The sequence below is a fragment of the Tursiops truncatus genome, chromosome 15 (genome assembly GCF_011762595.2).
Source record: "Tursiops truncatus isolate mTurTru1 chromosome 15, mTurTru1.mat.Y, whole genome shotgun sequence".
NCBI lineage: Eukaryota > Metazoa > Chordata > Mammalia > Artiodactyla > Delphinidae > Tursiops > Tursiops truncatus.
The window spans coordinates 37,070,938-37,095,377 of record NC_047048.1 but is presented as its reverse complement, the minus strand read 5'-3'; the positions used below and the strand labels follow the sequence as shown (position 1 = coordinate 37,095,377).

General features: G+C 49.4%; 4 protein-coding genes across 14 annotated transcripts in view; 2 read left to right on the top strand and 2 right to left on the bottom strand.

The window, feature by feature from the left end:
- The window catches only part of BAIAP3 (BAI1 associated protein 3), a 14,188-nt gene extending 11,703 nt beyond the window's left edge, over positions 1 to 2,485 (top strand). For 8 of the 9 annotated variants that reach the window (XM_073792500.1, XM_073792502.1, XM_073792501.1 and 5 more), the window contains 6 exons: positions 49 to 120; positions 265 to 345; positions 430 to 550; positions 634 to 757; positions 840 to 1,045; positions 1,138 to 2,485. In XM_073792500.1, coding sequence (XP_073648601.1) covers positions 49 to 120; positions 265 to 345; positions 430 to 550; positions 634 to 757; positions 840 to 1,045; positions 1,138 to 1,241 — 708 coding nt within the window. In that variant the 3' untranslated portion in view covers positions 1,242 to 2,485. The remainder of the gene's footprint in view (positions 1 to 48; positions 121 to 264; positions 346 to 429; positions 551 to 633; positions 758 to 839; positions 1,046 to 1,137) is intronic. The other variant, XM_073792503.1, reaches the window with a different exon arrangement.
- On the bottom strand, positions 2,269 to 4,825 carry TSR3 (TSR3 ribosome maturation factor). Of its 2 annotated transcripts, none has more exons than XM_033839722.2 (6): positions 4,690 to 4,825; positions 4,370 to 4,589; positions 3,821 to 4,014; positions 3,157 to 3,336; positions 2,920 to 2,983; positions 2,269 to 2,642 (listed from the first exon to the last, which is right to left on the bottom strand). In XM_033839722.2, the coding sequence occupies exons 1-6, from the start codon at positions 4,799 to 4,801 to the stop codon at positions 2,483 to 2,485; spliced, it is 930 nt and encodes a 309-aa protein (XP_033695613.1). In that variant the 5' UTR covers positions 4,802 to 4,825; the 3' UTR covers positions 2,269 to 2,482. The 2 variants fall into 2 exon arrangements, with proteins under 2 accessions (XP_033695613.1, XP_033695614.1); XM_033839723.2 differs by having other exon boundaries at positions 4,391 to 4,589.
- GNPTG (N-acetylglucosamine-1-phosphate transferase subunit gamma) lies at positions 4,800 to 22,702 on the top strand. Of its 2 annotated transcripts, XM_033839720.2 has the most exons (11): positions 4,919 to 5,018; positions 5,147 to 5,204; positions 5,289 to 5,356; positions 21,286 to 21,340; positions 21,407 to 21,490; positions 21,572 to 21,665; positions 21,733 to 21,847; positions 21,932 to 22,014; positions 22,094 to 22,225; positions 22,302 to 22,383; positions 22,478 to 22,702. In XM_033839720.2, the coding sequence occupies exons 1-11, from the start codon at positions 4,967 to 4,969 to the stop codon at positions 22,573 to 22,575; spliced, it is 921 nt and encodes a 306-aa protein (XP_033695611.1). In that variant the 5' UTR covers positions 4,919 to 4,966; the 3' UTR covers positions 22,576 to 22,702. The 2 variants fall into 2 exon arrangements, with proteins under 2 accessions (XP_033695610.1, XP_033695611.1); XM_033839719.2 differs by lacking the exons at positions 5,147 to 5,204; positions 21,286 to 21,340 and having other exon boundaries at positions 4,800 to 5,018.
- The window catches only part of UNKL (unk like zinc finger), a 45,066-nt gene continuing 43,305 nt past the window's right edge, over positions 22,680 to 24,440 (bottom strand). The window contains exon 14 of the mRNA XM_033839712.1: positions 22,680 to 24,440. Coding sequence (XP_033695603.1) covers positions 24,294 to 24,440 — 147 coding nt within the window. The 3' untranslated portion in view covers positions 22,680 to 24,293.

Genomic DNA, 24,440 nt, shown 5'->3' with positions numbered 1-24,440 from the left:
CAGCACCCACCTCGCCCCTGATATCTCTCCCTTCTTGCCCCGCCGCAGGCCCTGGTCAATTTTTTCCACGCTGAGGGCCAGGGTTTGCCCCTGGAGAGCCTGAGGGATGGAAGCTACAAGGTGAAGTTTGGCCCTCGGGCCTCTGACAGAGGAAGGGGGAGGGGTGGACACCAGAGACCCAAGTTTGAGTTCATCCATGCCCCACACGTGAAATGGGGCCGTGAGGAGCTGCCGGCATCACCAGGGGCCTCCTCCTTCCTGCAGAGGCTGGAGGAGGAGCTGCGCCTGCATCAGTGCTCCACCCGGGAGTGCATCGAGCAGTACTACTTGGACAAGCTCAAGCAGGTAGTGCGGCCCAAGTGTGGGCACGAGGCCCCGCCTCCGGGAGTCCCCGGGCTCCAGCTCACCGGCCCCCTGGCTTTTCCACAGAGGTCCCTGGAGCACAACCGGTTTGGGCGCCTGAGCGTCCGCTGCCACTACGAGGCGGCCGAACAGCGGCTGGTGGTGGAGGTGCTGCACGCCGCCGACCTGCTCCCCCTGGACGCCAACGGTGCGGGGGAGGGGTGCGGCGGGGCGGGGCGAGGCGGGGCTGGCGGGGACGGCGGCGTGGTCCGCTCACAGCCGTGTCCCTAGGCCTGAGCGACCCCTTTGTGATCGTGGAGCTGGGCCCGCCGCACCTTTTCCCTCTGGTCCGCAGTCAGAGGACCCAGGTCAAGAGCCGGACGCTGCACCCCGTGTACGACGAGCTCTTCTACTTGTGAGTGTCCCTCCCTGCCCTGCCTGTCCGGAGCCGGGAGCAGGGTTCCAGGTGACCACCGCCCGCCTCCCCCCGCCCCCAGCTCCGTGCCCGCAGAGGCCTGCCGCCGCCGGGGCGCCTGCGTGCTGTTCACCGTCATGGACCACGACTGGCTGTCCACCAACGACTTCGCAGGGGAGGCAGCCCTGGGCCTGGGCAGCATTGGTGGCGTCGCGAGGCCCCAGGTGGGAGGGAGCGCGAGGGCCGGGCAGCCGGTCACCCTGCACCTGCGCCGGCCCAGAGCCCAGGGTGAGTGAGGGGCGGGGCAGGGGCAAGGCTAAGGGCGGGGCCAGCCGGGGCTGACACTGGCCCCGTCCCGTCCCCCCACCACCCGCCCGCAGTGAGATCAGCGCTTAGGATGCTGGAGGGCCGCAACAACAAGGAGGCGCAGGAGTTTGTCAAGAGACTCAAGGAGCTGGAGAAGTACATGGAGGCGGACCCCTGAGGCCCTGCGGCTGCCAGCCAGGCCCTCCCCAAGTCCCCGTGTTGTTTTCTCGCCGTGGTCAGCTTTGTGCAGCCGGGCTCGTGGTGCCCCTTCCCCTGCTTTGTGGTGTGTATGCTGTGGCTGGACTCCCTGGGCTCCCTTTTGCCCTGGTCATGTCTCTCTGGTGTGTGCTGTGAACCTTCTGTGCCCAGTAAGCCCCACCCCACTGGATCAGGACGGCCGACTGGGCAAGGTCTGGCCAGCAGCTACCCCCCCCACCCCGGAGCAGAGAGAGCAGGCCTGGCCGCCAGGTGAGCTTCCCACCTTCCCTCAGGTTCCACAGCCACAGGGCAGGAGGGTGCTGGTCTTAAAGCAGGGCTCTCGTGGGGCAGCCTTGCCCCCCAGGGGACATTAGGTGCTGCCTGGAGACATTTTTGGTAGTGAGTCACAACTGGGGAGTGGGTGAAGGCTGTGCTATTAGCACCAGTGGGTAGAGACTAGGCTTGACATCCTGCCATGAACCCTCCCCCCCAACAAAGAATGGTTCATCCCTAAATGTCACCAGTGCTACAGAGGACAGCCCTGTCCTAAAGGAAGTTCTGTCCTCGTCTCTCCAGGGCTGAGGCAAGGCCTCACTAGCTGGAGAGGCAGGAAGGTGCGTTTTGAGTCTGGCCAATCCAGGCTTTGGAGGGAGAGGGTGAACATGTGCAGTGTCCCCACCCTTCTCCAGGGACCCTCCATCCCAGAGGGCATGTGGAAGGTGGTTTGCCTGAGAGCTGCACAGGTCTCCAGTCCCCACCCAGCTGACAGGCCCAGGGTCTCTGGCTGAGGATGTCATTCAAGGCTGGTCAGTGTAAGGGGCTCCATGCCAACTGGCCAGCTATCTGGCATTTCTTTTCACGAATGCATGGGTGCCCACACAAGACCTACCCCTCAGCCCCATCCCCACACCCCAGACCCTTCTAGGCAGGGTCTGCCTCACTAGAGGCTGAGGGTCCCCCCAAACCCCCAGGCCAAGCGCAGAGAAGCAGAGGCTCACACAGGGTACTCCTTGGCTTGCAGCTTCATTGGGAGGGCTCTGAGGCAGGACCCAGAGCAAGGCCGGGTTAGAAGCACAGGGAGAAAACCCAGACAGAGTCCAGTCCTGCTGGCAGCTGCAGGGGCTGAGGCCACCAGGCCTGTGTGTGTGTTCCCGCAAGTTCCACTGCCATCTCTAGATGTCCTCGTCACTCTGCCTCGGAAAATATACATGTCTGCAGCTTTCAGTCTCTCTGCCGTTTCTTGATTCCTTTCCAAATCTCTGTGGGGACCCTGGTCTCTGTCTCTTCAGGGCTGCTGCTGCTGCCTCCCCCGTCCTTGGAGTCAGGCCCAAGTTCCTCAGACTCCTCCTCGGTGTCACTGTCAGCCCTGTCTCTGGGCAGCCTGGGAGGGAGGGGTGCATTCACTGGCCAGTCTGAGTTAACATCCCTCCCCACTCATTCACCAAAGCCCCTAAGCTGAGGACAGATTCCTATTCCCTGTCCTCTCAAAACTGAAATCCCTCCATTAGGACCTCCACCTTCCCTTCTCTGCACTCAGAAAGGCATCCTGGTGTTGTTTAGGACACCACCCCACCCTGCAGCAGGAGTGGCTGAGGCCAGAGGCGGAGGGGAGCCCTGGGTCTGAGCTGTCGTGAAACTTGGGAAGCCCGAGGACCTACCGGGGGCCAGACACAGGCCTGTTGGGGTTTGCAAACTCTCGCCCTGAATCCACATCAAAGGGATCTGAATCGAGGAATCAAAGAGGAAAGCGACCTGTAGGTGAGCCTGGAGCAGAACCAAGCATCCCACAGCTGTGGCAGGAAGGCTCCCCCCAACCCCCAGGCTTCTCAAAGGAGGTGGCAGGCCTGAGGGTGCTGGCTCCCACCCAGGGGGCTTGTGTCTGTGCCAGGCCTCACCGATTTCCTCCTCTTCCTCGGGGTGCTCCTTGGTGTGGGCCAGGAACTCCTGCTCTGCCTGCAGCACCTCCTCTGGGCCACTGCAGGCTGCATACTTGTCCAGGAGCTGGCGGTTCAGGTCTAGGAAGCCCTTGCCCCACTTGAACTTCCGTAGCAAAATGACAGCAAGGTCTGAAAAACCTGTTGGTGCAGGAAACAGGAATTCCAAGGATGTGGACAATCCCTCTCCTGTCACCCTTGCCGCTGGTTCCTTCTGTCCCAGGAACTAAAAGTCCCGCTGACACTTTCCCACGGTCCAGAGAGCCCATGCCCACTCACGAGCCTCTGCCTCAGTAGCCCATTAAGTCCCTTTCCCCACAGGGAGTCTCACAGGGCCACCCACCTGGGCCTCCATGTGGACCATAAGGTCTCTGGGGGTGAGCTTTGGTAACAAAGGACTCTCAGGGCGGTGGTGCCCTGACAACGAGGGCCAAATACGGGTGCATGTAGGCCAGCGAAGTGTTCTGCCTCCACCTCAACCCCACATGGCGAGGACTTAAGTGGGAGTTAGGACGAAACCTTGGCCACCTCCCCGTACATGGTCATGCTCCTCCTGGGACTTGCAGCAGAAAACACACTGCTGGGAGCACAGCCAGACTCCAGGCTGCCAGGCCCTGACACTCACCCAGGATGCAGAAGGTGGCAGCAAAGGCCTCCACGCAGGACAGCCTGCAAGGCCGGCCATAGTTCACAGGGTTGGCAGCCACCAGGTGGGGCAGGATCCGCAAGTGACTCCCTCTCATCTTCCCAAACGGAGTCTCATCCAGTCTGGCCCAGGAGCAGTCGATGACAGCGACCCCGGACTGTGCCACCAACTGTCTGCCAGGAACAGCGTAGGGCTTGGTTCTGGGGTCAACTTGGTGCTGGCCCCACTGGGGATTCAGCGGCATCATTTCCCCATCCCAATGACCCCCAGGGACTCTCATGGGCCAAGCTTTTGAGGCAGCTGGGGGGGAGGTGTTCCTCGACAAAGCTCATTTATTCACTCAACAAACGTTTATTGAAACCTGCGGCATCCTAGACTTTGCCCTAGGTAATGGGGGCAAACTAGACAGATCAGTGCAAATAGGTGAGCCCTGAAAAGAAGGATGCGCCAGAGTAGGGGACTCATTAAGAAAAGACCCAGGAGGCACCCCGCCCTCCCCACCTCCACACCCTGTCCCCTCCCGCCTACCTGTCTGCGGGGGAAACGTACTGGGAGCCCACGGGGCTGAGCACGAGGCCGCCGAACCTGTGGCCCAGACGTAGGCAGCGCACCAGTCCCAGGCGCGCCAGCTTGCGGCCGGTGCAGCGCCGGGGGTCGCAGTGGCCCAGCTCCCACATGGCCAGAGCGCAGGGCAGGTGCGCAGGGCCCGGGGCGCCCTCGTCCTCGGCCGCCTCTGACTCCACGGACGCTACACCGGGCACAGAAGGGGACCCGGCCTCAGCCGCGGCTCCGCGACCCGACCCTGGGCCTCCGGCCCCCGCCCCCGCTCCGGATCACGCCCCACTCACCGCGTAGCGCGGCGCCCACCTCCTCCGCGAAAGCCTCCAGAGAGCGGCCCGCGGGGCGCCGAGTGCGGCCACCTTCGGCCCCCGGCCCACAGGCTGCCCTGCGGCGGCCCATGGCTAGGAGCAGGGCCCGGGAATCCCGCCCGCTCGCAACTTCTCAGGCAGCCGAGGCGCGCCTCTGCGCCGGAGCCGGACGCCACATCCGGTTCCGGCGTTCATGTGATAAGTGCGCTCACGTGACCACGCGCGGCGGCGGCGGCGGCGGCGGCGGCGGCGCGAGATGGTGGCAAGGTTGGCGCGTTTCGTGCTGCTGCTGGGGCTCGCAGCGCGCGGTTAGTGTCCGGGCTGCCGACGCCCGCGCCCCTCCACCCATGCCCAGGCCCCTGCGTCCCGGAGCCCCCTCCTCCCCGTCCCCGCACCCCTGCCGCACGCCCGCCTCCTCACTGCGTGTTCCCCGTAGGGCCCGCGCCCGCAGGTGCCGCCAAGATGAAGGTGGTGGAGGAGCCCAACACGTTCGGGTGAGCGGCGTCGCGGGGAGCGGCGTCGCGGGGTTCCCGCGGCGGTCCGTGCCCGGTTCCCCCTGACTGTGTCGCTTGTCTCAGGCTCAACAACCCGTTCCTGCCCCAGACCAGTCGCCTCCAGCCCAGGAGGGATCCTTCTCCCGTGTCTGGTGAGTTCGGGGCCCTGGCCGCGGGCGTGCTGGGGGCCTGGGAGGGAGCAGGGAGCTGGCCTGGCTTCCCGACCGGTGGTGCGCGTCAGCTCTCGGGAGCCTGCTCCAGGGGGGCAGGGAGGGAGGGAGGCCACGGATGAGGGGCCCTGAAAGTTAGGGCCTGGAGGGTCATGTTGTCGTTTGTCAATAATTCTAAAATTATTTTTAAGTGCGCGGTAACATTCCAGACTGTGATTGTACCAAGTTGAGTAGTTATCCCGGATATAGTCCTTAATTTTTTTCGCTAGAGTTGATTTTTGTTACAGTTCGGTGTTTGTTTTTCCAAACGTTTTTTATGCTTTTACAAGAAAAAACGTGTAGTTTTGTGTGTGTGTTTGTGTAAATTATTTTTGTGATGTTTGCCTTTTTTTGAGCAGTACTACTATACAGGTGTGCTCATTTGCTGTTGTTGCTCACGGTGTTTCTTCACGGTGGATGTGGGTCTTCACTGTTTTCACTTGGTGTTTGGTATTCCATAGGATGGCTCTGCATTCTTTTGTTGTCCAGCAAAGTGTTGTTTATGGTTTTTGGTCACTAGAAACATTGCTGAGGAGAACATCCCTCCAGGGACTGCCGCCTTCTACCCTTCTGTGAGTGGTTTCCTGAGACAGGATCTAAGAAGTGGAACTGCTGGGTTGTTAAATGAGTATTAAATATAACAAACAAAAATCCAAGAATTTTTTTTTTGGCTGTGTTGGGTCTTCGTTGCTGTGTGCGGACTTTCTTTAGTTGTGGCAATTGGGGTCTACTCTTAGTTGTGGTGTGCAGGCTTCTCATTGCAGTGGCTTCTCTTGTTGCGGAGCACAGGCTCTAGGAGCGCGGGCTTCAGTTAGTTGTGGCACGCGGGCTCAGTAGTTGTGGCACACAGGCTTAGTTGCTCCACGGCATGTGGGGTCTTCCCGGACAAGGGCTCGAACCTGTGTCCCCTGCATCGGCAGGCAGATTCTTAACCACTGCACCACAAGGGAAGTCCCAAGATCTTTTTTTCTTGAATACTACCACATGTCAGGGTGTGTCTGTGCTGGGGATGTAGAAATGAAAAAAACATACAGTGTGCTCATGGAGTTGACAGTTTAAGTGGGGGGGTAGATAGGCCATAAACAAAAAAGTAGGTAAAATGTGAAATGCTTGATGGTGAAAAACACTCTGTAGGTATGGAAAGCATTGAAGAGTGAGTGTTTGGGGGGGTTGTTTTGAGGACTGCTGTTTTAAATGGGTTCAGGAAAAGACTGAGAAGTGAAATTTTGTTCAAAAGTTGAAGGGGAACAGGAGTAAGGGATGTGAATATCTGGGGAAGAGTGGTCTAGCAAAAGGAGTGGCCAAATAAAGGCTTTGAGCAAGGATGCCAGGGCCAGAGGCATTGGCCGCAGGGGTACGGTGAGATCAGAGATAGAGGGTACAGCTGTGAGCTTTCACACTAAACAAATCGATTCCAGCTTTTTACTGTGAAAATATTGAATAGAAAAATGGAGGAATGTGGCTGTGCACAGCAGCATACTCTCCACCTCAGTACAAGAGTTGACATTTTGCCATGCTTGCTTTATCTTCTCGTTTTCACTTTGAAAAAAGTGAACTTTCATTTTGCTGAACCATTTGAAAGTCAGCTACAGACATCATGACGTTCTATTCCTAAATATTCACAGTATGGATCTCCCACTCCCCAAGTTAGCAGAAATTCTATAATATAACCAATTCACATCCACATTTCCCTGTTGTCTCAGGAATGCCTTCTACAGCTGTCCCAGGACCCACCCCACACGGGAATCAGTCAAGGGGTTGTGTGCCGGGCCAGTTGTCTTACAGGATGTTTGACCAGATCTGTCTGGTTTGTGAGGTCATTAGCTTGTTCTGCTTTCCCCAGTATATTCTGTAAATGGCCTGGAAGCTTGATTACAGTCAGGTTAAGCAGTTTGGGCACAAATACTTTGTAGGTAGGCATCATGTCAGAGGGCTGCAGTCGACTGCGGCTGAGTGCTGCCAGGGTCTAGCGGTGGGAGGCAGGTTTCTCTGCCCTCAGCGTGCCGTCCGTGAGCACTCCTTTGGTGCTGAGTGGACATGCTGCCCCCGGTGGCCTCCTGCTTCAGTCTGATGGGGTAGAGGAGTGCAGAACTCTGCTTCTCTCATGCCTTCTGCATTTATTGTTGGCTGGTGGTCTCTGGTAAAGAGGAGTGTTCCTTTTCCCCCGCTTTCTTTCTCTCTCCTTTTTGAACATCATTATTGGCTCAGATTTAAACCCTATTTTTATTGAGGTATAATTGACATGTTCAGTTTGATAAAGTTTGTAAATTGAGCACATGAATGTAATCACCACCCCCAAACAAGACTGAGAACATTTCCACCACCCAGAAGATGCCTACGTGTCCCTTTTAAATCCCCCCACCCATCACTTTCTGGCTCAGATTCAAACCCTATTTTTTTATTTTTTTAAATTTATTTTTGGCTGCGATGGGTCTTCGTTGCTCTGCATGGGCTTTCTCTAGTTGTGGTGAGCGGGGGCTACTCTTTGTTGCAGTGTGTGGGCTTCTCACTGCGGTGGCTTCTCTTGTTGCGGAGCACGGGCTCTAGGTGCACGGGCTTCAGTAGTTGTGGCTCGTGGGCTCTAGAGTGAAGGCGCAGGCTCGGTAGTTATGGCGCACGGGCTTAGTTGCTTTGCGACATGTGGGATCTTCCTGGACCAGGGATTGAACCTGTGTCCCCTGCATTGACAGGCGGATTCTTAACCACTGCGCCACCAGGGAAGTCCCTCAAACCCTATTTTTATTGAGGTAAAATTGATATGTTCAGTTTGATAAAGTTTGTAAATTGAGCACATGCATGTAATCACCACCCTCAAACAAAACTGAGAACATTTCCATCACCCAGAAGATTCCTATGTGTCCCTTTTAAATACCCCACCCCATCACTCTCTGGCTTCTATTGCTTTAGAATAGTGTCATCCGTGCTTGGATTTCAGCTGAGCAAGTCAGCATACACTTCCATGTCTGGAGTCTTCCTCAGCATCATGTTTTTGGGATTCATCTGTGTTGTTGCATGTATCAGTAGCTTTTTCTTATTGCTGAACACATACAAAAACTGAAATCCGAGTACGGTTTGTAGTCTAGTTAGTTGTATTGTGCCAACGCCAGTTTCCTAGTTTTGGTGATGTACTGCGGTTGTAAGTTTATGATTATTTCAAGGTAAAAAGCATGCACACACATACACACACATAGATGTATTTGTGCTGGAAGAATAGATGAAACCTATGTGATTTTAAGTTTCAAATTGAAATGCAGTATTACAGGGTTTTTATTTTCCCCATTCTTTTTTTTTTTTACTTTTTTAAATACTTTATTTATTTTGGCTGCATTGGGTCTTCATTGCTGTGCGTGGGCTTTCTCTAGTTGTGGCGAGCTACTCTTCGTTGCGGTGCGCAGGCTTCTCATTGCGGTGGCTTCTCTTGTTGCGGAGCATGGGCTCTAGGCACGTGGGCTTCAGTAGTTGTGGCATGCGGGTTCAATAGTTGTGGCTCACGGGCTTAGTTGCTTGGCAGCATGTGGGATCTTCCCAGAACAGGGCTTGAACCCATGTCCCCTGCATTGGCAGGCGGATTCTTAACCACTGCGCCACCAGGGAAGCCCTCCCCTTTATTTTCTGCTCCTGTCTTTTCCCCTAACACTAAAAAGCTGGGTTCTTTAGTCACATAAATATATTTACTGGGTTTTCCCTATAATTTACATAAAATAGTTTCAGATTTAAAATAGCAATATTACTACTAAACATGAAACGAGTGAGGTTTTCTTGCAGTTTATTTTGGAGTGTATCCAGCCAAAGATGGACAGCAGGGCACTGTGGTCCAGCCTTCACCAGGTCATTGTTTTCTCTGTCATCAATTTGACTTGCAGTTGGATCCATAACGTTTCTGCTTATGTTCAGTTTTAGTGCTTGCCATACATATTTTTACTTTTGTTTTTTCCTTAACTTAAAAAAAAATAGTGTGTTACAATTTCAAGCACATGCATAAGTGGAGAAAGGGTATGTGAGGCACCAGGCACCCTCACCCAGCCCCGACCCTCACCCTGCCACTGCAGTTACTTTGAAACAAATTTCCCACAACTTATTTCATTTGTAAATATTTTGGTATGTGTCTCTTCAAGGGCATAGCCACAGTATCAAGCAACAAAAATCCCCTCTGTGCTTCTGTATGTTGCTAATACTGTCTCATAATTTTTTAATATAAATTTATTTATTTTATTTATTTATTTTTGGCTGTGTTGAGTCTTCATTGCTGTGCGCGGGCTTTCTCTAGTTGCGGCGAGCAGGGGCTACTCTTCTTTGCGGTGCGCGGGCTTCTCATTGCAGTGGCTTTTCTCATTGTGGAGCACGGGCTCTAGGCGTGTGGGCTTCAGTAGTTGCGGCATGCAGGCTCAGTATTTGTGGCTCACGGGCTCTAGAGCACAGGCTTATTAGTTGTGGCACACGAGCTTAGTTGCTCCGTGGCATGTGGGATCTTCCCGGACCAGGGATTGAACCCATGTCCCCTGCATTGGCAGGCGGATTCTCAACCACTGCGCCACCAGGCAAGCCCCAGTCTCATAATTTTTAATAGGTGGTTGGTTTGTCTGAGTCAGTATGAAAGGTCTGTGTGTTGTGTGTGCTTGACACGTGTGCTTCAGTTTCCTTGAATCTATAGATGCCCTCCATTTTCTTGCAATTTATTGAGGAAACTGGGTCTCTTGTTTCCCACATTCTGGATTTTGTTCATTGCATTCCCGTGGTGTTTAACGTTTCTTCATCTATTAGCTGGAGTGCAGTTGTGTGCCTTCACCCTGGCTGGGCCTCCAATTTCGGGAGAGCAGTGGGGAGAGGCTTCCCCCCAACCTGGCCTCGGTCTCCCACCTTCAGTTCAGGGTCTGCAGAGGGGCATTTGTAGCCCTTTCTCAGGTGGAGGACCTTCCCTGCTGTTCCTGGTCGCTGAGCTTTTACCACGAATGGGTATTGGGTTCTGTCAAATGCTTTTTTTAAACCTATCAAGAGGATGATGGGTTTTCTCATTTAGGCTGTTTACATAGTGGGTAGCATTGGTTTTTGAATGTTGAGCCAACACTGTGTTCTTGGAGTAAGCTCCACTTGGGCACAGTGAATACATATGTTTTATATATTGCTGGATTTAAATTGCTAATTATTTCTGACTTTTTTAATTTCTAGACTTTCTGTTCTTTTTCTAATTTCTATTTATCTGCTGAGATTCCCTATCTCTTTATTACCATGTTTTACTTTACACCCTGGAACATAGTTGCAATAGCTGCTTTAAAATCCTCTTCTACTTCCAACATCATCTGTGTTTGTTGGGGTCAGTCTCCCATGTTTGCCTGTTCTCTCGGGGGTGGGTCGCATTTGCCTGCTTTTATGTCTAATACTTTTGGATACACCCTTGGCCCGGCTCTCCCTTGGGAGAATGTGGTGTGCTGAGGCAGCTGGCTGGGCAGAGCTCACCCAGGACCGACCTCCCTGCTTGGTGGTTCATGCATGCAGGGCTCAGCCAGAGAGCTGGGCAGGCTTCCCTCCCTCCACCCCCGCTGTCCTTTTTGATACCACCCCACGCCTTCCAGCTGCTGGGTAGGCTCCCTCTGTCCCAGATCCTATGGCCAGAGACTGGGGCAGGTTATGCCATTGCCTGCCCCAGGCGGGAACCCACAGGAATCAGTGCCCTCTTCTTCCAAGCCGGCCCCGCCGCACCACGCCGCCACCCCCCGCCGCCCCTCAGTCCCCTCCACAGCCTCATTCTCTACAGGGGGATCTGTAGGAGACTTGGTCCCATGTTAGTGGCTGTGGCTTCTGATACCTGGTATCGTCACATGGTCATTTGCTCTATTCTACAGCACATATATAATGGCCTGAAAACTAATATGGCATTACTGCTGTTAACTCATTAACAGTACTTGTTCTTAAGTCACTGAGAGTGATTCTTCTTCCGGTGAAGTGACGTTACTGTGTATAGTTCGGTTCGTTTGCTTTGATTTCAGCTGTAGGGGCTTTAATGTCATCCTTTTATTTTACCTTTGAGCACATTAGCATGCCTACGTGGTTCACATGTAAACCTTAGGACAGATACGCCCTGAGCTCTCCTTCATGCCTTGTGCTCCCTGTCCAGGGCCATTTGCTGTTTTGTTTGTTTGTTTGTTTGTTTTAAGGTATAATTGACATATTAGTTTCAGGTATACAACATAATGATTCACTGTTTGTATATTTTGCAAAATGATGGGAATAAGTCTAGTTATTCTCTGACACCACACAGTTACCAAAACCTTTTTTTCTTCTTGTGATGAAGACGTTTAAGATGTAAAAAAAAATTTTTTTATACAGCAGGTTTTTATTACTTATTTTATACATATTAGTGTATACATGTCAATCCCAATCTCCCACTTCATCCCACCACCACCGCCCACACCCCAACCCCGCTTTCCCCCCTTGGTGTCCATATGTTCTCTACATCTGTGTCTCTCTCTTTTTTTTTAAATTTATTTATTTTCGGCTGTGTTGGGTCTTCGTTGCTGTGTGTGGGCCCTCTCCAGCTGCGGCGAGCGGGGGCCACTCCTCGTTGTGGTGCATGGGCCCCTCATTGCGGTGGCCTCTCCCGTTGCAGAGCTCTAGACATGCAGGCTTCAGTAGCTGTGGCTCACGGGCTCCAGAGTGCAGGCTCAGCAGTCATGGTGCACGGGCCTAGTTGCTCTGTGGCATGTGGGATCCTCCCGGACCAGGGATCGAACCTGTGTCCCCTGCACTGGCAGGCAGATTCCTATCCACTGCGCCACCAGGGAAGCTGTGTGTCTCTATTTTTGCCTTGCAAACCAGTTAATCTGTAACCATTTTTCTAGATTCCACATATATGCGTTAATATACGATATTTGTTTTTTTGACTTGTTTCACCCTATGATTGTCTCTAGGTCCATCCACGGCTCTACAAATGACCCAATTTCGTTCCTTTTTATGGCTGAGTAATGTTCCATTGTATGTATGCACCACATCTTCTTTATCCATTCGTCTGTTGATGGAACATTTAGGTTGCTTCCATGACCTGGCTATTGTAAACAGTGCTGCAGTGAACATTGGGGGTGCATGTGCCTTTTTGAATTATGGTTTTCTCTGGGTATATGCCCAGTAGTAAGATTGCTGGGTCATATGGTAATTCTATTTTTAGTTTTTTAAGAAATCTCCATACTGTTCTCCATAGCGGCTGTATCAGTTTACATTCCCACCAACGGTGCAAGAGGGTTCCCTTTTCTCCACACCCTCTCCAGCATTTGTAGATTTTCTGATGATGCCCATTCTGACTGGTGTGAGGTGATATCTCATTGTAGTTTTGATTTGCATTTCTCTAATAATTAGTGATGTTGAGCAGCTTTTCATGTGCTTCTTGGCCATCTGTATGTCTTCTTTGGATAGGACGTTTAAGATTTACTTTCTTAAGATGTGGTACATATATACAATGGAATACTACTCAGCTATAAAAAAAAGAACGAAATAATGCCATTTGTAGCGACGTGGATGCAACTAGAGATTATCATACTAAGTGAAGTTAAGCCAGAAAGGGAAAGACAAATACCATATGATATCACTTATATGTGGAATCTAAATATGACACAAATGAACATATCTACACAACAGAAACAGACTCAGACATAGAGAACAGAGTTGTGGTTGCTAAGGGGGGGGGGTGTTGGGGGAGAAATGGAGTGGGAGTTCGGGGTTAGCAGATGTAAGCTTTTATATATAGAACGGATAAACAACAGGGTCCTACTGTGTAGCACGGAGAACTATATTCAATAGCCTATGATAAAGCATAATGGAAAAGAATATATATATGTATAAATGAATCACTTTGCTGTACAGCAGAAATTGAGCACAACATTGTAAATCGACTATACTTCAATTTAAAAAAAAGATATACTTTCTTAGCAACTTTCAGATACGCAATTCAATATTATTAACTGTAGTCACTGTGCTGTACATTATATCCTCAGGACTTATTTATTACTGGAAGTTTATATCTTTTGACCATTTCACTCACTTTGTGTCCCCCCCAATCCCCTGCTTCTGGCAAACACTGATCTGTTCTTTGTATCTATAAGCTTGGTGTTTTGTTTTCCACATAAGTGAGATCATAACGTATTTGTCTTTCTCTGACATATTTCACTTAGGATAATGCCCTAAAGGTCCATCCGTGTTGCAGATGGCAATTTCTTGTTTTACGGCTGAATAATACTCTGTTGTATATGTATACTCCACCTTCTTTATCCATCAGTGGACACTTAGGTAGTTTCCATATCTTGACTATTGTAAATAATGCTGCTGTGAACAGGGGGGTGGAGATATCTTTCCAAGTTAGTGATTTTGTTTTCTTTGGATAAATACCCAGAAGTGGAATTGCTGGATTATATGGTAGTTCTATATTTAATTTTGGTGGGAACCTCCATCCTGTTTTCCATAGTGGCCACACCAATTTCCATTCCTACCAACAGTGTGCAAGTTTTCCTTTTCTCCACATCCTTGCCAACACTTGTCTTTTTTATAGTGGCTGTTCTGATAGGTGTGAGGTGATATCTCATTGTGGTTTTGATTTGCATTTCCCTGATGATTAATGACGTTGAGCATCTTTTCATGTGCCTGTTGGTCATTTGTCTTCTTTGGAAAAATGTCTATTCAGACGCTCTGCCCATTTTTTAACTGGATTGTTTGTTTTTTTGCTATTGTGTGAGTTCTTTATACATTTTGGATATTAGCCCCTTATGTATATGATTTGCTAGATGTTTTATCCCATTCAGTAGGTTGCCTTTCATTTTGTTGATGGTTTCCTTGGCTGTGCAGACCTTTGTAGTAAGATATTGTCCCATTTGTTTATTTTTGCTTTTGTTTGTGGAGTCAGATTTTGAAAATCATCACTGAGACTGATGTCAAAGAGCTTATCACCTATGTTTTCTTCTAGGAGTTTCATAGTTTCTGGTCTTACATTCAACTTAAATTTTTGTGTATGGTGTAAGATAGTGGTCCAGTTTAACCAGCACCGTTTATTGAAGAGATTATACTTTCCTCATTGTATATCCTTGGCTCCTTTGTTGTAAATTAATTGACTGTATATGTGTGGCTTTATTTCTGGACTCCCTGTTTTTATGCCAGTGCCATACTGCCTTGATTCTTTGTATGTATGTATGTATTTATTTACCTGGCTGCATTGGGTCTTCGTTGCTGCACGTGGGCGTTCTCTAGTTGCAGCGAGCGGGGGCTACTCTTTGTTGCGGTGCGCGGGCTTCTCATGGCAGTGGCTTCTCTTGTTGCGGAGCATGGGCTCTAGGCATGCAGGCTCAGTAGTTGTGGTGCATGGGCTTAGTTGCTCCGAGGCATGTGGGATCTTCCCAGACCAGGGATCGAACCTGTGGCCCCTGCACTGGCAGGTGGATTCTTAACTACTGTACCACCAGGGAAGTCCCATACTGCCTTGATTCTGTTTGTTGTTATTTTATGTTTAGTCTTCTGGTGTTTCTTTTTGCTAGTATAAGAAAATATGAATTACCCTCTTTTTACTGTGGTAAAATATACATAAAAATTACCATTTTAACCATTATTAGATGTTCGGTTATTAAGCACATCCATATTGTTGGGCAAACATCACCTCTATCATCCCCAGAACTTTTTCATCTTCCCAAACTGAACCTCTGTCCCCATTAAACAACTCCCCACCCCTCCCAGCCTCTGGCCCCGGACATTCTACTTTCTGTCTCTATGAATTTAATGACTCTAGATCCCTGCTGTGGTCACTGTGTGTACACAGGTTGACATTCACAGGTTGAAATCGTAACTGAAAAAGATGATGGTGTTAGGAGTTGAGGTCTTTGGAAGGTGCTTAAGTCATGAGAGTGGAGCCCTCAATAATGGGATTGATGCCCTTATAATAGAAAGAGGCTCCAGAGATCCCTAGTCCCTTCTACCATGTGAAGACACAGTGAGAAGGCACCCTCTGTGAACTAGAACGCGACTGTGCTGGTGCCCTGATCTTGGGCTTCAAACCCCCACAGAACTGTGAAAAATAAACTTCTGTAGTTGTAAAATTACCCAGTGGTATTTTGTTATAGCAGCTCGAATGAACTAAGTACCTCATGTAAGTGGAATCATATAATTCTTGTCCTTTTGTGACTGGCGTGTTTCACTTAGCATAATATCTTGAAGGTTCATTTATGTGGCAGGATTTCCTTCCTTTTTAAGGCTGAATAATATTCCATTGCACATATATACTACATTCTGCTTATTCATCTATCAGTGTACACTTGGGTTGTTTTTACTTTTTGGTTACTGTGAATAATGCTGATCTGAACATGGGTGTGCAGCATCTGAGTTCCTGCTTTCAGCTCACATACCCAGGAGTCGATTTGCTGTATCATATAAATCTACGTTTAAGCTTTATGAGGAACCACCAAACTGTTTTCAACAGCGCTGCACCGTTTTACATTCCCGCCAGCAGCGCACAAAGGTTTCAATTTCTCCACATCCTAACCAACATTTATTCTTTTCTGTGTTGTTGTTGTTGGATAGTAGCCATCCTAATGGATGTGAGGTGATATCTCATTGTGGATTTTATTTGTATTTACTTATTTTTCACTTCTTCAGGAAAATGTCTAGTAATCCTTGGCCCATTTTTTAATTGGGTTGTTTGGGGCGTTGCTGTTGTTGTTAATAGGAGTTCTTTATATGTTTTGGATATTACCCTTGTTAGAAATGTGATTTGCAAATACTTTCTCACTTTCTGTATTTCAACACTTCCTTGCAAAGTTTTAAATTCTGAAGTCCCATTTATCTAGTTTTCCTTTTGGTGCCTTTGCCTTTGATGTTGTATCCAAGAAATCATTTCCAAAGCACAAAGCCAATGTCAAAGATTTCCCCTTATGTTTTGTAGTTTCAGTCTCAGATCCATTTTAAGTTAATTTCTGTACATGGTGTGAGGTAAGGGTCCACCTTCATTCCTGTGCATATGAACATCCAGCTTCCCGACTCCATTTGTTGAAAAGTCTGTCCTTTCCCCCACTGAATGGTCTCAGCACCTGACAGAGCCTTTGAGCATATATTCAAGGGTTTGTTTCTGGGCTCTCTGTTCTGTTTCGTTGGTCTACATGTCTGTCTTTATACTGATGCTGCACTGGTTTAATTACTGTAGCATTGAAGTAAGCTTTGTGGGGTTTTTTGGTGTTTTTTTTTTTTTTTTTTTTTTTTGACGGTGTTGCGTGTCTTGTGGGATCTTAGTTCCTCAACCAGGGATCAAACCTGGGTCCCTGGCAGTGGGAGCACCAAGTCCTAACCACTAGACCACCAGGGAATTCCCCTTGAAGTAAGCTTTGAAATCAGTAATTGTGAGTCATTCAACTTTTCTATTTCAATATAGTTTTGACTATTTGGGGTCCTTTGGGAATCCAGCTTTGTTGCTGCGTGTGGGATCTTCATTGTGGCATGTGGGATCTAGTTCCTCCTGACCAGCGATTGAACCCAGGCCCCCTGTCTTAGGAGCGCAGAGTCTTAACCACGGGACCACCAGGGAAATCCCTGGAATTGTTTCATTGAATTTCCTTTTTGGGTTGTCTGTTGGGTTGTCGTATAGAAACGCAACTGGTTTTTAGTGTCACTTCTGTATCCTACAACTTTGCTGAATTTAGTAGCTCTAATATATTTCTGTGGACTCTTTAGGGTTTTCTATATATATGATCATGTCATCTGCAAACACCGCATTGTAATTTTATTTCTTCCTTCCTAATTAGGATGCCTTTCCTTTTTTTTGCCTAATTGCTCTGGCTAGAACCTCCAGTACAGTGTGGAATAGTGAATAGTGCTGAGAGCTTCCTTGTGTTCCTGCTTTTGGGAGGAAAGCTTTTTCAGTCTTTCACCGTTCAGTAAGATACTCACTGTGGGTTTTGCATATATGGCCTTTAATGCGTTGAGGAAGTTTCCTCCTAATCCTCCTTTGTTGAGTGTTTTCATCATGAAAGAGTGTTGAATTTTGATAGGTGCTTTTTTCTGCAACAATTCAGATGATAATTCCCTCCCTTTATTCTGTTAATGGGGTGTATTACATTAAAAAAAATTTTTTTTTTAAATTTTGAACCATCCTTACATTCCAGGAACAAACCCCACTTTTTCACACTGTAGAATCCTTTTAATGTGCTGCTGATCTCAGTTTGCCAGTATTTTGTTCAGGATTTTTGCACTGATGTTCACAAGGGATGTTGACGTCTGTAGTTTTCCTTTCTTGTCAGGTATCTTTTTGGCCTTGATATCAGGGGAATGCTGGCCTCATAGAATTGAGTCAGGAGGTGTTCCCCCTTCTTCAATTTTCATAGTATTTTCTTGTAATCCTTTTTATTTCTGTAAAATTGGTAGTAATGTCCCCTCCTTTTGTTTATGATTTTAGTAATTTGAATCTTTTTTTTTAATTAATTATTTTGGGCCATGTTGGGTCTTTGTTGCTGCACACGGGCTTTCTCTAGTTGCGGCAAGTGGGGCTACTCTTCGTTGTGGTGTGTGGGCTTCTTATTGCAGTGGCTTCTCTTGTTGCAGAGCATGGGCTCTAGGTGTGCAGGCTTGCTTCAGTAGTTGTGGCTCATGGGCTCTAGAGCATAGGCTCAGTAGTTGTGGCGCACGGGCTTAGGTGCTCCGCAGATGGAATCTGGAAGATTCCATCTTCCCAGACCAGGGCTCAAACCCGTGTCTCTTGCATTGGGAGGCAGATTTTTAACCACTGCCCCACCAGGGAAGCCCATCTTCTTTTTTGTTACAGTAAATCTAGTTTAAAGGTTTGTCGATTTTGTTGATCTTTTCAAAGAACCAACTTCTGGTTTTACTGATTTTTCTTTGTTTTATTTATCTCTGCTCTAATCTTTATTTTCTTCCTTTTGCTTGCTAGTTTTGTTTGTTTGTTTGTTTGTTTTTTGCTGTGCCATGCAGGATGTGGGATCTTAGTTCCCCAACCAGGGACTGGACCCACACCCCCTGCATTGGAAGTGTGGAGTCTTAACCACTGGACCACCAGGGAAGTCCAGCTTGCTAGCTTTCTTTTTCTAGTTTCTTAAAGTGTAAAAGTTAGGTTATTGATTTGAGATCTTATTTTGAATATGTTTACAGCTGTTAATTTCCCTCTTAGCATTGCTTTCACTGTATCTGATAATTTTTGGTACCTTGTATTTAGAAAATATTTTGAAACAAAAACAAGTTTCCCTTGTGAATTCTGTGAGCCATTGGTTCTTTAAGATTGTTAATTTCCATATGTTTGTGGATTTCCCACATTGCTTTTGCTATTGATTTCTGGTTTCCATTGTGTTCAGAAAAGAAACTATGATTTCACTCTTCTTAAGTTTGTTAAGTGGCCTAACATATGGTGTGTCCTGGAGAATGTTCCACGTACACTGAAAAAATGTAATTTCTGCTGTTGTTGGGTGGGATATTCTGTATATGTTGATTAGGTCTGGTGGTTTTAGTGTTGTTCAGGTCCTCTGTGTCCCTAGAACTGGGGTGTCGAATGTCCAAGGATTGTGGAACTGCCTGTTTCTCCCTTCAGTTGTCAATGCTTGCTTTGTTTTCGAGCTCTGGTGTTTGGTGCCCATATGTTTGTAATTGTTATAATCTTGGTGAATGGACCTTTTTTATCAATGAATAATGTCTTCCTTTATCTCCTTTAACAGTGTTTGAATGATAGTCTTTTTTTTTTTTGGCTGTATCGGGTCTGTCAGGCCACAGTTGCGGCAGGGATCTTCATTTTGGCATGTGGGATCCTCTGTTGCAGCGAGTGGGCTCTTCGTTGCAGCGCAGGCCCCTCTTTAGTTGTGGCACGTGGGCTATCTAGTTGTGGTGCGCAGGCTCAGTAGTTGTGGCATGCAGGCTTAGTTGCCCTGAGGCATGTGGGATCTTAGTTCCCTGACCAGGGATCGAACCTGAATCCCCTGCATTGGAAGGCGGATTCCTAACCACTGGACCAGCAAGGGAAGTCCCTGATAGTCTATTTTGTCTGATGTTAGTGTGGCCATTCCTGCTTTCTCTCATTATTTGCGTATCTTTTTCCATCCTTTCACTTTCAGCCTGCTTGTGTCTTTGATCTTAAATGCATCTCTTACAAACAGTATATATAGTTGGATCACATTTTTTTTACCCATTTGGCCAATCTGTGCCTTTTGAATGGGAGAGTTTAACCTGTTTACATTTAAAGTAGTCATTGATAAGGAAGGATTTAGAGGAAACAAAACAGCAAAATTTGTCTTATAGTTTTTTTGTCTCATTCCCTCCATTGTGACATGTTTTGACGTCCTTTTTACTTTTGTGTATTAGTCTGTGTAGCTATTTCCTCTACGGTTGCCAGGGGATTACATACGATCATAAAGCTGTTAAGTCTAATTTGTACATGATTGAAATTGGTATAAATTCAAAGACTTCTCCTGTACAGCTCTGTCCCTCCCCCAACTTTGTTATTGATTTCAGAAATTACCTCTTTAAATGTAGATTTGTAATTATTTTTATGCATCTTTTTAAACCCTGTAGTTTGCAGATCAGAATCACATACTGCTTTGGGTTTGCCAGTGTATTTGCCTTTACTGGAAGGACTCTCTCCAGGGCAGGCCTCGTGGTAACGAAATCCCTCAGCTTGTTTATCTGGGAGTGTCTTGATTTTGCCCTCATTTTTGGAGGATAGTTTCCTGGATGTAGACTCCTCAGTCGACAGTTTTTTCTGCCATCCCACAGCTTTCTGGCCTCTGAAGTGTCGCAGAGAAATGGGCGGGTAGTCTTATTAAGGATCCCTTGATGTGATGAGTCACTCCTTGCTGCTCTGGACTTGGTTTTTGACAGTTTTCTTCTGTGTCTTGGTGTGGGTCTGTCTGAGTTTATTGTACTTGGAGTTCAGTGAGCTGCTTGGATGTGTAGGTTCATGTGTTTTGTCAAGTTGGGAGAGTCATTTCCTCAGATACTCTCTCTGCCCCTCTCTTCCTTCAGGGACTCCCACTGTGTGTCCTGCCATCTCTTCACTGGTTCTTTTCTCTGCTCAAAATCTGTTAACCCCTTTTGTGGATTTATTTCAGTTGTATTTTTCAGCTCCAGATTTTTTTGGTTCCTTTCGATACTGTTCGTCTCTCTGCCTACATGTCATTTGCCTGATAGACTTTAGTTCTTTGTGTTTCCCTCCAGGTCCTTAAGCATATTTCAGACATTTGTTTAACTGAAGTCTTCTATCAGTCCAGTGTCTGGGCTTCTCCCAGGTGGTTCTGTTGGGTTTTCCTTTGAAGAGGCTGCAGTTCCTTTGCAGCCTGGCCCCATGCTGGGGCGGCCTTCACCACCAGGCTGGGTGTGTTCGGAGTCTAGGGGCAGCTGTGTGCACGCTGCTCCTGGTTGTCTTTGGTTCTCCAAGAGTCTCACCCCAGCTCCTCCTCAGGTCCTGGATGGCCTGTTGTGTGTGTCCAGCCATAACCCCTTGCCCTGCTGCAGCCCTCGTGAGCAGCTCCCTTTCCTTCCTGGTGATCTGAGTTGGGCAAAACAGAGACCAGTCCTCCCGGCAGCCCCCAGCTAGGCTGGGATGTTGCAGGTGAGGTCAGCCTGCTCCTCACAACCACGCTGGGGTGGTGGCTTTGCTGCGTTGTGCTCACTTGGTTGCTGTAGACCTGATTTGCAGAACTGGGTTAGCTCAGCTGGTTTGTAGTGGTTCACTTGCTGTTTTCACAGGGATATGAGCTTGGAGCTTCCTAGTCTGGTACTTTGCTGATGTTGCCCCAACTCTTTTGCTCCAGTTTTAAAGTTTAAACTACTGGATCTTTTCCTAAATGGCCCTGGTTCTGTGGCTTTCTGCACGCCTGCTCTTTGCACTGCACTCAGCGGGCCGTGCTCTCCCCTTCCAGGGCCCGTGCATCTCTCCAGACTTTCTGGCAAGTGCTTCAGCCTGGTGGAGTCCACGTGAGTGAGGGCAGGGGCAGGCGTGGCCAGGGCCTGGGACGCCCCCTGACAGCGCTGTGCCCCCAGGTACAAGTACGAGCTCTGCCCGTTCCATAACGTGACGCAGCACGAGCAGACCTTCCGCTGGAACGCCTACAGTGGGATCCTCGGGTGAGCGGCACTGGGGGTGGCTGCGGCTCCACCTGCCCATTGTCCACCCCACCCAGCCTCACCCACTCTGCTCCTCCCCAGCATCTGGCACGAGTGGGAAATCGCCAACAACACCTTCAGGGGCATGTGGATGAGGGACGGTGACTCCTGCCACTCCCGGAGCCGGCAGAGCAAGGTGGGCTGGGCGGGAGGGTGGGATTGGGGCCTGCTCCCCCCACCTGCTCACCAAGGTTTCCCACCAGGTGGAGCTCACCTGTGGCAAAACCAACCGGTTGGCCCACGTGTCTGAGCCAAGCACCTGTGTCTACGCACTGACGTTCGAGACGCCCCTCGTCTGCCACCCCCACTCCTTGTTAGGTGGGCGCCGGGGCCGGCAGGGGGCACTGGGGGACGTGGGGGGCAGAGGGGCTCTGCTTAGTCTGGTTTCTGTTGGATTCTCAGTGTACCCGGCCCTGCCCACGGCCCTGCAGCTGAGGTGGGATCGGCTGGAGCAGGACCTGGCGGATGAGCTGATCACATCCCAGGTGAGCGACAGGGCGGGCACCGCCTGGGCAGGGAGCAGTGCAGCTGCAGTAGTGCTCCCTCCTCGTCCTCCACCTGCAGGGCTACGAGAAGTCACTCAGGGCGATTTTTGAGGATGCTGGTTATTTAAAGACCCCAAAACAAAGTGAATCGGTGCAGCAGGAAGGAGGTGCCAAGGGCCTGGTGTTTCAGACGCTGGAGAGCTGTAACGAGGTACAGACGGCGCTCTCAGGCCTGGGACCGGCCTCCCACCAAGGGCCTGACTGCTCCATTTCAACTCCTGTTCTAGGCTCATAAAGCCCTGTCAAAGGAGATGAAAAGACTTACAAGCATACTGACCCAGCACGGCCTCCCCTACGTGAAGCCTGCAGGTCAGTTGTGCCCAGGGGTTGGGGCTAAGCCCACCTTGGGACCTGCCGCCCTGTAGGTCAGGTCCTGACCTCCTGCCGCCTGGTGTTTTGGCAGAAACTTCCAGCTCTGAGCACTTGGGTCCCAGGACACCCACGGACAAGACAGCAGAGCTGCTACGAGGCGACCCTGGACTGCGTGGGAACACCCTGTGATCTGGGGCAGGAGGAGCAGGGTGACAGGTCACAGCCAGAGGACACCTTCCTGTTCCTTCTGTGCCAGCAGGCTCTCGGGGTTGTGTGCAAAGATGCAGACAAAATAAAGATTCAAAGTTTTAATTAATTTCCCTACTGATAAAAATAATTCCATGAATTCTGTAAACCATTGCATAAATGCTATAGTGTAAAAAAATTTGAACAAGTGTTAACTTTAAACAATTCACTACAAGTAAATGATTATGCATTATAAATACTACCTTCTGGGTTAAGAAAATTCCATTCCAATAACATTCTCCTCTAAATACTCAAAACAGACATACAGATTGGGGCTTCCATAAATTAATCCACATGAAGCATCCACACTGAGTCGTGGTCTTCTGCTGACCACAGTTACACAAATGGTGTGACAATGTAACATCACCGCTAATACTGAACACTCAGGAGCTGACAGATTCGGCAACAAGAACGGCCTCGCCGAGCACCACGCAGCTTCAGCTGCTACACCCAGCGCCCCCCTTCATCACCTGACTGCAGGGCGGTGACACCCTGAGACGCCGAGCCTGGCTGAGCCCAGCATGGGTGGCCCCTCAGAACACCAGGGCCACCGCAGACAGGCAGCAGGGGTGGGAGGGCCCCGAGGTAGCCCCGGGAGCTCCACTCTGGGTGGTTCTTTGGTCCTCCCACCACACACCTGTCCTCAGAGCCAGCGAGTGCCTGGGAGGGGGCGCCTCCAACCCCCACCCCGAACCCCACAGAAAGAACTGACCGGAATAGCTTATAAATACACCTAAAGCTTAATTGTTCTTGCTTATAATTTGAAAATATCTAGGCTAGATGTCAATAACAAACGTCCTATTTTCCCCCCAAAAGACCAAAGGCCTGAAATGGGAAACAAGTGCATAAATATTAATAAAATAAAGAATTTTAAACAGTGATAACAGTAGCACAAAATATACGTAATTTCTAAGAGCTACTAAATCATTATCAGTATAATTAGAAACAAAGTAGATTCACTACAACCAAGTTATATAGTTACCTTTAGCAGCGGGCGAGCTGCACGATGCCATGGACCCACCTTAAAAAATGACAGCTTTCCTATCAGTTTGCCTTATGTTAAAAAAAAAAAAAAGATCTTAAACTTCTCACTATAGTAAATACATTCTAATTTGGTCACTGATAAAAATTTTTACCTAGTCACCTTGCACTTAAAAAATGCTATATAAAGTCTTTGGCACAGCCCCAAGCAGGGGGCATCCTGTCCCTTCCGGGCCAGGGCCCAGCCCCTGCTCCGCACCTGGCGGCAGACTCTGGGAAGATTCTCAAGCCAATCTGGATCTGCCACGAGCAAAGTCTGGGTCAACTACAGACAGGTTTTACTTCCTCCCAGATTCCTAGGGAAAGTGACCCAATGCAGACAGAAAAGACTGAAGCCGGCACTAAAATCTGACCCGTTCCCAGCAGCCTTTCTGCCACCCTGCCCCCGCACGGCGGCCGGGTCCTCCCCAACCCCATGGTCCCTCGAACATAACACCTGCACAAACAGATCCAGTGCAGTGTCGCCCTGGAGGCTGGCTAGGGTCTCCCACATGGGTGGAGAGAGGCTCCAGCCAGGATGCCTGCCAGCAAGCTCTGGGAAGGGGGAGCACCACATGGCTCTGCACAGTCAGTATGACGCCCGCCCCGTCGGGTCTCCCACCCCACTGCCCTGCTCACTGTCACCGCGCTGACCAAGTCCAGGGGAGAAAGGACAGCACGCAGCTCCTTGGCTTTCCTAGGCGCAGGCACTTGAGCGGGAGGCCGCAGGCGCAGGGCGCTGTCACTGACGCTCCAGTTAATGTGCACGTGTTCAGGAAATGAGTTCC